Raw genomic sequence first — 12,758 nt, forward strand, 5'->3', positions numbered from 1 at the left:
GGGAAAAAGAGCTATTTTCTGCCTTTTCAAATACCATTTGTCGAGTTGGCTGACTAGATGCCAGTCTGAGAAAAAAATAATTCTGTAAAGCATACAATAATTCCTCTACACTATTCAAAAATATACAAAACTAAACCCATGTTTATAATATCCTACTCAGGAAAAACATCTCTAAGACAGAAACACAGCAACAGGATAAAATCAATGTATCGGTTAAGAACAAACTTCCCAGGACAAATCTAGTCACTCTGTTTTTTAATCTTGAGGAAAACACAGGCCACAGTATACATCTGTGTAAGGAACCTCACACACAAAGTAACAAAGAGGAGTCTGTTTCAGCCCATCGGTCCTATTCTCTTTTCTTGATGGACAAGCCTGTATCAATTCCACACCGATGAAAAAGCACCGGACCATGCAATTATAATGGCAGAGGGCATTTAAAATGCCTTTACTGAGAAGAAACATTGATTGTTACCTCTCTTCTGATGTCAATATAGCCCACTACATAGCTCCCCTTCTGTCACTTTATTTCAGATTTCTAAAATACAACATGCAACAGCGAGTTACAGGACGGGAAAGTTGCTCATTCTGATGAAGTTGCACTGAAGTACGGGGCTCCATTTTGGCAATTAGTTATTGTTGTTCAAATGGCCTAAGTCCTCATCTTGCATCAGTGCCAGACAGGCTTGACTATCACACTCCCAGGATGTCTCCAGATCCTTTCTGTAGTCAAACCAAATTCCTAAAACAAGAGACAGGACCACTCCATCTAGGAAACCCCCTGCCTGCTGCTGGCTCTCTTCACCCTCTATGACTTGTCAGGTTCTACGACTTGTCAGAAACCTGAGCAGGTCTTAGTTCTCGTCCAAGTCCGCTTTGCTCAAGCTCTGCTATAACCGACATATATTTAAATTCACTAGATCTGTGGTTGAAGGTCTCCACTAATTCGTAGGTCTCGGAACGATCCGTCGCATAGAAAAGCTGCACCTGATTCGCCAAGCACTGTGCTTCATGGACCACCTGCAAGTTAAAACAAAGCATTTGTTACCATCGGGTTTTGCTGTATTTGAGTATCCCCTTGAAAAAGACTCTTCAGCAGCTGAAAGGCTGCAGTCCTACTCATCAAATGACTCTACTCCAAGTCACCTTAGTTTTGCAAATCTCTTAACAAACCACCTCCCTCTCGTTCCTGACCTACTTAGGCACTTCAAGCACTGTGCCTACAAGCTGCTCTCCTGCTGAGCACACACCTCAGAGGTCAAAGATGTCTTTCATGATCCCTGGCCACCCTAAGGCATTGGAGATGCCCCATCTTTCCCATCTTCCGGTTGACCTATTTGCAAAAATCAATTGTTTGCACTGAGATACAACAGGGCACACGCATTACCAGTCACTCCCCTGTACATAGTTTCGGAACTGGTGCAAAGTAGGTCAGTTAAAGGTGGGAAGCTTTAGTTATCTTGTTCCACCAGTATAATCCCTAGTGCTATTAGTCCTAGCACCGTACTATTACAGATATGCAAATAACAGCACACCCACACAGAGGGAGAAGAGCAAAGGCACACAGAAACCTAACATAAAGCTCCGGAGGTCTCCTGATTTAATGAGGAGTATTAAACTTCACTGTTTCACTTGTTGGCAAGTAGCAACAGCTATAATTTAAATTTGAATTTGCTTCCATTAATAAGAAAACCAGAAGCATTTCTATTGTTTTATAACAATAAACTATAATACACGGGGGGGGAGAAAAAACAAACAAACAAACAAAAGAATGACCTGAAATCACCAGACAGCCAGACTGATTATTTCCTTCTAGGTTTCCCTGGTATTAAGTATAGAATCATAGAATCATAGAATCATAGAATCATAGGGTTGGAAGGGACCTCTGGAGATCATCTAGTCCAACCCCCCTGCCAGAGCAGGGTCACCTAGAGCAGGTTACACAGGAACATGTCCAGGCGGGTTTTGAATGTCTCCAGAGTTGGAGACTCCACCACCTCTCTGGGCAGCCTGTTCCAGTGCTCTGTCACCCTCAGAGTAAAGAAGTTCCTCCTCATGTTTAGGTGGAACTTCCTATGTTCAAGTTTGTGCCCATTGCCTCTTGTCCTGTCCCCGGGCACCACTGAAAAGAGCCTGTCCCCATCCTCCTGACACCCACCCTTTAAGTATTTATAAGCGTTGATAAGGTCACCCCTCAGCCGTCTTTTTTCCAGACTGAAGAGACCCAAATCCCTCAGCCTTTCCTCATAAGAGAGGTGTTCCAGTCCCCCAATCATCTTTGTAGCCCTCTGCTGCACCCTTTCCAGCAGTTCCCTGTCCCTCTTGAACCGGGGAGCCCAGAACTGGACACAGTACTCCAGGTGCGGCCTCACCAGGGCAGAGTAGAGGGGGAGGATGACCTCCCTCGACCTGCTGGCCACACTCTTCTTGATGCACCCCAGGATGCCATTGGCCTTCTTGGCCACAAGGGCACATTGCTGACTCATGGTCATCCTGTTGTCCACCAGGACTCCCAGGTCTCTTTCAGCTGAGCTGCTCTCCAGCAGGTCAGCCCCCAACCTGTACTGGTGCATGGGGTTGTTCCTTCCCAGGTGCAGCACCCTACACTTGCCCTTGTTGAACTTCATAAGGTTCCTCTCTGCCCAACTCTCCAACCTGTCCAGGTCTCTCTGTATGGCGGCACAGCCTTCCGGTGTGTCAGCCACCCCACCCAGCTTGGTGTCATCAGCAAACTTGCTGAGGGCGCACTCTATCCCCTCATCCAGGTCATTGATGAATATGTTGAAGAGGACTGGACCCAGTACTGACCCCTGGGGAACACCACTCGTCACTGGTCTCCAACTAGACTCTGTGCCCCTAATCACAACCCTCTGAGCTCTATCTTTCAACCAGTTTTCTATCCACCCCACTGTCCATTCATCTAACCCACACTTCCTAAGCTTCCCTATGAGGATGCTGTGGGAGACCGTGTCAAACGCCTTGCTTAAGTCAAGGTAGGCCACATCTACCGCCCTCCCCTCATCTATCCATCCAGTCACGCCATCATAGAAGGCTATCAGATTAGTCAGACATGATTTCCCCTTGGTGAATCCATGCTGAGTACTTCTGATAGCTTTCCTTTCCTCCACGTGCCTTGAGATGACACCCAGAACGAGCTGTTCCATCATCTTTCCAGGGATGGAGGTGAGGCTGACCGGCCTGTAGTTCCCCGGCTCCTCCTTCTTGCCTTTCTTGAAGACTGGAGTGACATTGGCTTTCCTCCAGTCCCCAGGCACCTCGCCTGTTCTCCAGGACTTTTCAAAGATGATGGAGAGCGGCCCAGCAATGACTTCTGCCAGCTCCCTCAGCACTCTCGGGTGCATCCCATCAGGGCCCATGGACTTGTGAATATCTAGATGATCTAATTGGTCCCTCACTCGCTCCTCCTCAACCCAAGGGAAGTCGTCTTCTTTCCCTGTTACTTTATTCAATGCCTGGGACTCCTGAGGGCTGGGCCGAGCAGAAAAGACCGAAGCAAAGAAGGCATTCAGTAACTCTGCCTTCTCCACATCCTCCGTCAATATTAGGCTAAAGAAATATAGTAAGACCACTCTTTGGGACAAGGTCTTTTAAAGACCTCTACTTTGGTTTTAATGCAAAACTATAGGAGGAGTTGCAGCATAAAATGAAGAAAGCCAATGAACAGATTTCTCTTACCAAGAACTTTGAGTCCATTTCTGCTGTCATTAGTACTATCCCTTTTTCTTCCTGCAGCTCAGGATAATGGTACAAGACCAACTGGCTAGGAGCAGTTTCACCTTGAGTCTGAAGGAGATAAATATCCCATAAGTATCCCATAAAGAACTTCAGCTCTATTACAGATTTGCAGGCTTGACTACAAAATTTTTGAGCATTAACTGCTACGGAGGCAGTCATTTTTCAGGGCTTAAGGGCCAGTTCTAATTAAAAGGTCATTATTCCTGGTATTTACAGAAAACAAGGGATTTGCAGAATTAGGTTGAGTTTTTTCTTGACTAAAGACAATTTTGCATTTAAAAGAACCCGCAATTTCCAGAAAGACATTTCATCTTACAGCATCTACTCGTATTTTAAGTAGCTTGCAGAAACAGTTCTAAAAAGTTTGGCTCTTGCTTCTATTTTCAGACTGTTTGACTTCTACCTCATTGTCCTTTAGATTAGCGTCACTTAGTACCCATAAATTTATTAAGTACCCATAATTAATGGCAGTTTTTCCCTGACAATTATTTTCAAGTTAAGCTAGACAACCTGTTCATTAAACTATTTACAAAATATTATATATTGTAATAACCTGATATTATATATTTCTGGATGCTAAGCCATTTTTGGACTTTTTATTTCAACCACTCACCTGAATGTTTATTAGGGAAGTGAAGTGCAATTCTGTTCCCGACCACTGCCCCACAAAGAACTCATAGCCTTCTTTTCTTGGCAAAGCATACAGGAACTACAGAGAGACGATACAAAAAAAAAACAATTCTCCCTTTCATAGAACAAAATGATGCCTGTATCATACTGGCCTCCAGCATAAATGCTTTAGCGAGAGAACCACAACAGAAAAAGGAGTTTCTTTGCCCCACCAGGAGGGACAGGGCAGCACAAACCAGACTTCAAAGCAGACAATAAACCAGCATTACCTTATCAGTATTATTTTGTTAGCAAGTATGTTGGCATATATTTTTATCAGTATTATATGGAAAGGACCAAGGAAAGGATAGGTCAAAGGAAAGGACAGGACGGTGAAGCACATTCAGACTCTGATCTTTTTTTTCAGTTCTAGAAAATTAACAGCAGAAATGGTCAAATATAAGATAAGGAGTATTCAGAGTATTTAATCCTGTAATTTCACCAACTGCTCCAGAACAGGTAGCAACTATTTTCCCTCTACAGATTTACGGTCTGTTTGGCTCCATAAGCTAGGGACTTGCTCATTTTCCCACACCAAGGAAATGGACAAAATGGGAGCAGAAAAACAAGCAGGATACCTGACTAAATGCCAATGCACTGTACAGAAACGCACTTAAAGCTATAAATAACATTCCAAGCTCCAAGTAGCTCAGGAAGCCAGATATATTTCATCTTGCTCTTGCCAAGCGAAATACACAGGACTGATCCATCAATCCAGTAAAGTCTCCCATTCAGATCTACAAAAGCACTCTTCTCAATGCAGTGAAGTCTAGCTACTTTGTTTTCACAAAGGAGTGAAGCATTTCATTTCTGTCTCAGGACAGTGAAATTTGCACAAAGTCCATCCTTCAGCACACAAATTGCTGTAAGAACACATTACTTGCCACAGAAAACAAAAATAATCAAGCAGCATGTGGTACAAAACCACATAAAGATAACCTTCAGCTTGTTAGCTGTTATGCTCTTTTGCAGTTTAACTTCCTCAAAGCAACAACCTGCTCATTCACACAGGAATCTTCTAATTGAAGCTTACAAGATACCCACCAACCCACATGAGAAACAGTGAACCCAAATCTTGTGAATCCACTCTTATCTGAAATAACTATAGTAAACATTGTCAGTATTCTACGCTTTGCTGTGCTGGCGCACACCTAAGATACAACCCACAGAGCGTTTACTCTGTATCTGCAATAAAGTGTTTGACCACACCCAATTCCCCCCTTCCTTCCCCTGTCGCAGCTGTTGAATTACAATGCTCTGCAACTAAACTTACACTACGCCATTTTGCACTGCATGCCATACAGTCTTTGTTGACAACTCACACTCCCATAGAGACAGAGATGCATTGTTTACACAGCATACTGCCTACCCAGTTTGGCTTCCACACAAATACTCATATTTGCTTACCAATATTTACCTATCACAGATCACCAGCGTGGTGAAGAAAGCATGGCTACGCACATTTATGACCAGGAAGAGCAGACTAAGAGATTACAAGGTTCAGCTCATTCTGTGGACAGAACCTGACATACTGATTTCTTGCCTTTTTCCCTTCCAGGTACTCCTGCCTGTCTTCACTGCCAGTAAACAAACATAAAAAGAAGGAAGAGCAACTCACACCAACCATAAGACAAGCGAATTCACTTTCTCCATGTACATGCAACGTAACGCGATGGTGACACATAGCTATAGCTAACAGCAGTTCATCCAGGTTAAAGCAAGGATGCTTTAAGCAATCAGGAGACACACGCAGGAACATCAATGAGGCTGCCCTGCGAGGCTTGGCTCTTCACAACACTGCACAGAAGAGATATGACCACAAGACATCCACTAATGGAAACCGGAGGCATGTAGCTAAATCCATTCCCTGCGAGGTTCTGTGCTCTCGTTACTAAATGCTATGTCTCATATCTAGATATCTGATACCTAGATCAAACGGTTTAAAAGCAGTGGTTATTCATACGCATTATCTGAACACTAAGACAAGTATTTGAACACGTAGATTTTACTAATCAAGCTGAGTCTGAATACAGGAGGGTCAAAAGTTTATGAATTAGGCTTTAGAGAGGAGAAATGCATTACAGCTCTACATCCATGCATTGCGAGCCTCTGCCATACGTACCGATGGACATTTCTGGGCTCTCTTCCATATTAAATCAAACTTTTCTGCCTGTGGGGAAAGAGAAATTCAATTTTTCATAACAGAAACGTGGATGCAAAGTTATTCAGAATCATCTCATTAACCTTTACAGGGTATAACTTCTATCTACAGAAGGTCTCACTGCAGCAATGGCTAACAATGACCCCATGGAAAACTGCATTTAGTTCTTAGTTACCTAAATGTCATTGGTATCCTGTTTTAACAATGCCGTCTCTAAGATGCAGCAGCAAACTCCTTGGATCCAAAGCTTTATTCCTTGGAGGTGGGGGGCCCATGTTTTAGGCTTACCTTATGTACTTTTTCAATAATAGCTCCACTGCACCATGTGGTGTCAACACTTGAGCAAGTTGACATATCCCTGGCCTCGCATTGTAGATTTTATATCACAGTCATCTGTTCTTCAGTATTCAAATGCAGCACAGATATTTACTCAAATAACATACTTATTGCTTATTGAAACCACAAACTTATTTGGTCATCCCTGATGAAACCCGGCAATCTCATTCACGTGCCCTCTGCGTTCCCACAAATCTTTTGCCTGCTCTTGTCTTCCCAGCACCACATATTCATACCTACTCTAAGGTGTTCATGAAAGAAAACATATGCCATTCATCAACACAAAATTCCTTCATGTGTGCTTTTGAGCACTGGAGAATTATGTGAGGCCTTTCTTCCAGCCAACAAAAAGCTTCTGGCAAAAGACGTAGTTTCTTTCCCCGATGACACCATGAACTACTTCCTAATGTGCCTAGGATCTGGTTTGCATTAAAGCCTTAAAAACTTCCAAAGCTCCTCTAAAACAGCGCACCAAAGACCAGTGCCAGTCCCACTAATGAAAGACCTACACCATCTTAACTGAAGTTCCCGGCTTTGGCCCTCTGCTACAGTAAATGTAGCAATTCAAACCATTTTCACAGCATCCACATGTTGGGAAAGCTGAAGCACGAAGCTGCCTGACTTCAAATCCCATGCTGCCATTTTCAGAGCATACAGCACTTCACACATTTAGAATAAAGCCTCCCATCGACTTCAGTTGCAGCTCAAAGGGCCAAGTGCAATTGCAAATCAGATCCCAAATCTAAATGAGGTTTCAAGAACTCAAGGAACACACAGTTCGTGCCCAGCTGTGAAAAGACAGATTTAAGAGATCACGATCACATAGCAACTGTGAAGCAAAGAATAAAAAGAAAACCCAAAAGCGAGAAAAATTCCTTCAGCCTAACGCAGATTAACAACAATTAACATCTGGTAAAGCTATCAGGAATAAGAAATTTGATTTTATCACAGGAAGCACCATGCAATCTCAATGAAAGACCATGCTGCCAATAATTTTAAATGTATGAAAGTCAGTCATAAGTGATTAGCCACATGCAAGTTATTAGTCAAATGCTCTAACACTGCCATACTAAACTTGACTTCGCAGTCCGTGCTGCAGGGAAGAGGGGAAAGAAACGAGCAACTCTGAGACAAAATTATTTGAAAATACAAATGCTGCCTTAATAGATACTAGGGTCCTGCGAAGAGTACTGGATAGTCATAATAAAAAATGCCATGAAATTCAAGCCAGCTGTGCAGAAAAAGGTGCTAGCTTTATTGAGACTGATGCGAGAAAAAAAGGGATACACATCTTTATAAACAAAAGCCTTTATTTGGGGCAGTAAGATCACTCAATCCGGAAAGAAAGTTTGTTCTTGAAACCTCATTTTCCTTCAACTATTGCTTTTAAAAGCAACAGCATCACAGTTAGAAAGGAAAGCTTTGCACACTGGCCTTTCAAGTGCATAACTACAAGGGAATTACTTACAGGAATAACAGCATAAACCGTATCTTTTGCAGAAAAATACTGATTCCAAATCTGTAGGAAACAAAAGAGATGAGATGCAGTTAAAATCAAGCACCTAGCAGTAACATTAAATGTTTTAAAAAGAATACCATTTGTCAACTAACCTTTGTAAGCACTCTGAGGAGTCGTTCTTGAATCAAGCCTCACTGACCTTCCTGCTAATGCAATACATTTCTCCCAACATTCCAGAGTACTTGTACCAAACAACCGACTTCAACTAAACATAAATAAGCAGTGGGCTCAGAGGTGGCTCAAGATTAACTAGCCATCAGGAGTGCTTCTTACATTTTTCCCAGTAACAACACTAATGATTTAATGATTTCTAGAGGGTTTGAGTTTTTGTGGGGTTTTTTTTGTTTTTTTTTGTTTTTTTTTTTTTAATAAAGAACATACAAAACATTTTCAAAGGAAGACAATACTTTGCATAATGCTCCTCTGTTCACAATCTTTTTCTTCACCACAGCAGGGTGGCAATACCTGCATAAAAGCTCAAAGTCCTTAACAAATGGACAAGTACATGTAAAAGCCCAGAGTTCAGGACTTTTTCAGTTGCCCTTCCCCAGTCCTACATAACTAATAAGCATCGCCAGTAAAATGTTTAATCAATGAAACAGAGGAACTTGAAGGAAATTCCTGAGTTATCAAATCCACTCCCTGCTATAACTGGTTGCACGCAATGCCCTGCAGAGCACATAACCACTTCTATAATGTTCTCAAGCTATCAGGAAAGCAGCTGGTTTTCTGCTCTCTAAGTCGTGCCAGAAGGCTCTTTCGTATGTGCTGTCCCCCTTAAATGATCATGCCTAGATGAAGATTCTTGGCATACAGTCTGATAAGGAAAAAAGAAATAGCAGATCCAACTCAAGCTACAGCAGAAATGTGCAACAGCTGTGACTTGTAACCAGATAAAAGGGAATACAGTGCAAAGCCAAGCAGATATTAGGGAGAATAACTTGATTCACACTGTTCTTCAAACAAACAAACAGAACCACCCACTTCCTTCTTACTCTAACTGACTTTAGTATGAGTCCATGGGCTCTTGAATGACAGATAATGCAAACAAAGGTACAAGGTGGCAGAAGCTTTTTTTTTTTAATTATTATTCCTGCAAAACAGATGTAGCATAATCCACATGAGCTACCGCTCAGGTTTCCCTTTACCTGGCTACAAACCTGACAGGAGGTTGCCGATGCCAATTCAACTGCTACACATTAAATGGCAACAATAAGAATTACAACAGAGACAGTTTTTGAGTGATCAAGTCCAGATGTATTATTCATCAGGCAGCTACATCCTAGGTGGATTTACCTATATAGAGAAAACTGTATCTTCTACTATTGATGTGTACGTGAATGTGCTTTTTATAAATATACATCCATAGCCATGTTTTGTTTTTCATTCTAAGTAAAATTTCCACCCTTGCATGTAGGTTGCTATTAAGCACAGATGTGGAGCAAACTTTATTGCATTTAAATCCATCACCTGTTTAATCTCCTCCGCTGATTTTTCTTTCACCATCTCAACATTAAGAATCGAATCAAGCGTCTGCAAGAGAAATCATAAGGAATTTGGCATGATGACAGTTCTCTGATTCAAGTGAGAATCCAGAATGAATGGATGCAATTACAGAGAACAAAATCAAGCTGGAGCAACTTAATTCAATTTACAATGTGACTTAGTTCTCTGAATTGCCAAAGAAACTAATAAATCATAAGTAGTAACACACCGAGAAGTATATTTACACACTGAGGGAGAACAGAAGAGATCTGTCAGGAAACAGAATATACTTTGCTCCAGTTGTGCAGATCTCTACTGAAGCTGCAAAAGGAGCTGCAGCCTTTCCCCTTCAGACGCAGGCTCTGTTGGCAGATTTGCACAGAAAGTTTGCCAAAATACAAGAATGCAAAAGAATAAAACCATTCTCTTGTCCCTCTGCTGGCTGATCCTTGGAAATGCTCTAAAGGCAGCTTAACCCTTTCAATTTATTGCTGTCAGCATTCCGTACAGATCCTTTAACAAGTAGGAACTTCCAAGATGTCAAGAGAGAAAGAACCGGAAAATAAAACAACAAGTTTTAAGATTTGGAAGTGATCCCAATAGTAAATGAGTACCTTATATTCAAATGCAGCCTCAGGAACATTAATTTTACCTCAAGAAGCTCTAGGCTGAAGCAGTGATGGTAGCAATACAAGTTAATCTACATCCATGATTTGCCAGCAAGTCCTCTCCTAACACTTCGGTTCGTGTCCCTTACCTTATCTTTTGTGAAGCCTCCCTTTGATGTCTTTGTGCCCAAGCCTTCTGCCTAGAAGAAAACATTCTTCTTTACTTTTTATAGCTGATGTTTTAATACCATTTATTTGCCTTCCCTTCCACGCATAATAACATGCCTGCTGACAAGATGTCCTGAGTATGAGCTCAAATTTAAGATACTTAGAGATTGCTGCAGTGCATTTCATTAAAATAAAATATTGATTAGGAGAATAAGAAGGTAACTCAATGTGAATTATGAATTTCAAGATCAGAAAGGATTAAACCAAACTATTATGTATTTGGATACAATATTATTGAACAGCTTGCTTTCATTCGCTACAAAATAATAAATACAAGATCACGTCACTCCATCTGGCCAAACTAATCTGGAACTAATTAAACACTTAAATAAGGCCTCAAGCGCAAAATTTACAGCCTAAAGTACAGCAAAATAATACACTGGAATACAGAATAATATTTTTAGCCACCAGAGAGAGAAATTCTGGCGCTCTTTACTAACAGGAATGCTGTATCTTTGTAGCATTACACTAATCTTATATAAATGACATTATAGCTTTAATATATGTTAACTACAAAGAAAATTGGCCTTGCCTTTTCCTCCATACATTTGATAAATTCTCCTTGCTTGGAATATCCCACGGGCTGCTTTTTCACTTCATTTCTTTTTTCCATACGGGATTCAAACACATCTGGACTGGATCTGAATCAGAAAAGGGACGGTTACCAAAACTGGGTAACGTGATTAATGTCATTTGGACTTTTAAAATGTTTACCGTGGTTCTGATTTGTGTCCTTAACTTAAAATTTTAACTTCTTATTAGTAAAACTATCTCTTACCAAGCTGAACCTTGATAGGGTTCAGCTGGGACCTGGGAGTCCTGGTGGACAACAAGTTGACCATGTAATGTGCCCTTGTGGCCAAGGCGGCCAATGGTCTCCTGGGGTGCATTAAAAAGAGCATGGCCACCGGGTCAAGGGAGGTCATCCTCCCCCTCTACTCTGCCCTGGTAAGGCCAAGTCTGGTGTGCTGTTCTAGGCTCCCCAGTTCAAGAAAGACAGGGAACTACTGGAGAGAGTCCAGCTGAGGGCTATGAAGATGATCATGGGAACGGAATATCTCTCTTACGAGGAAAAGCTGAGAGACCTGGTCTGTTTAGCCTGGAGAAAAGAAGACTGAGAGAAGATCTCATCAATGCTTATCAATATCTAAAGGACGGGTGCCCAAGGGATGGGGCCAGACTCTTTTCAGTGGCGCCCAGCAACAGGACAAGGGGCAACGGGCAGAAGCTGGAACACAGGAAATTCCATCTCAACATGAGGAAAAACTCTTTTACTTTGAAGGTGCCAGGGCACTGGCACAGGCTGCCCAGAGAGGTGGTGGAGTCATCTTCTCTGGAGATATTCCAAACCCACCTGGATGTGTTCCTGTCCAGCCTGCTCTAGGTGACCCTGCTTTGGCAGGGGGGTTGGACTAGATGATCTCTGATGGTCCCCTCCAACCCCTACCATTCTGCGAACATGTTGGGATATGACTCTCGTTGACTTGGCAGCGATATATGTGAATTTCCAGTCTGCATCTGACCTAAATCAATTTCCTCAGGAGGGCACAAAGCTAAAAGTTACCTCCCTCCTCCCAAAAAAACGCAGCAACTCCTTTTCCTCAAAAAGCAGCACACCCACACCCTCTCTGCTCCCTTCCTTCCCCTCCGGGGCCCTCCCCCGCCGCCATTCCTCTCAGGGCCCGGCCCCCGCCGCCATTCCCCTCAGCGCCCGGCTTCCCCCTCACCTCCTCAGCTCCTGGATTTTGTGCCGGTACTTCCCGTAGAAGGGATTTTCCTCCAGCGCCGCCTCTCCCGACCCCGTCTCCGCCAGCTCCCGGCACGGTGGGGCCAGCAGCCCCAGCGGGCGGAGAGCGGCTCGGCTCCGCAGGGCCGCCCCCAGGCCCCAGGCCTGCAGCAGGGGCCCCGCCATGGCACCCGCTCCCTCCGCCGCCGCCGCCGCGCTCCGCCCGCCGCCCCGCCCCTCCGTTCCGCCCCCGGAATGAAACCGCCGGAG

General features: G+C 43.1%; 1 protein-coding gene across 1 annotated transcript; it reads right to left on the minus strand.

Moving 5' to 3' along the window:
• Window positions 1-238: 238 nt before the first annotated feature.
• On the minus strand, window positions 239-12,747 carry ATPAF1 (ATP synthase mitochondrial F1 complex assembly factor 1). Its single transcript, XM_074599239.1, has 9 exons — window positions 12,490-12,747; window positions 11,295-11,403; window positions 10,684-10,734; window positions 9,912-9,974; window positions 8,391-8,441; window positions 6,548-6,595; window positions 4,370-4,465; window positions 3,697-3,804; window positions 239-1,020 (listed from the first exon to the last, which is right to left on the minus strand). Exons 1-9 carry the CDS (start codon window positions 12,672-12,674, stop codon window positions 826-828), a joined length of 906 nt encoding a protein of 301 aa, XP_074455340.1. The 5' UTR covers window positions 12,675-12,747; the 3' UTR covers window positions 239-825.
• Between the last annotated feature and the right edge of the window lie 11 nt (window positions 12,748-12,758).

This window comes from Larus michahellis, chromosome 8 (assembly GCF_964199755.1).
Source record: "Larus michahellis chromosome 8, bLarMic1.1, whole genome shotgun sequence".
Classification (NCBI taxonomy): domain Eukaryota; kingdom Metazoa; phylum Chordata; class Aves; order Charadriiformes; family Laridae; genus Larus; species Larus michahellis.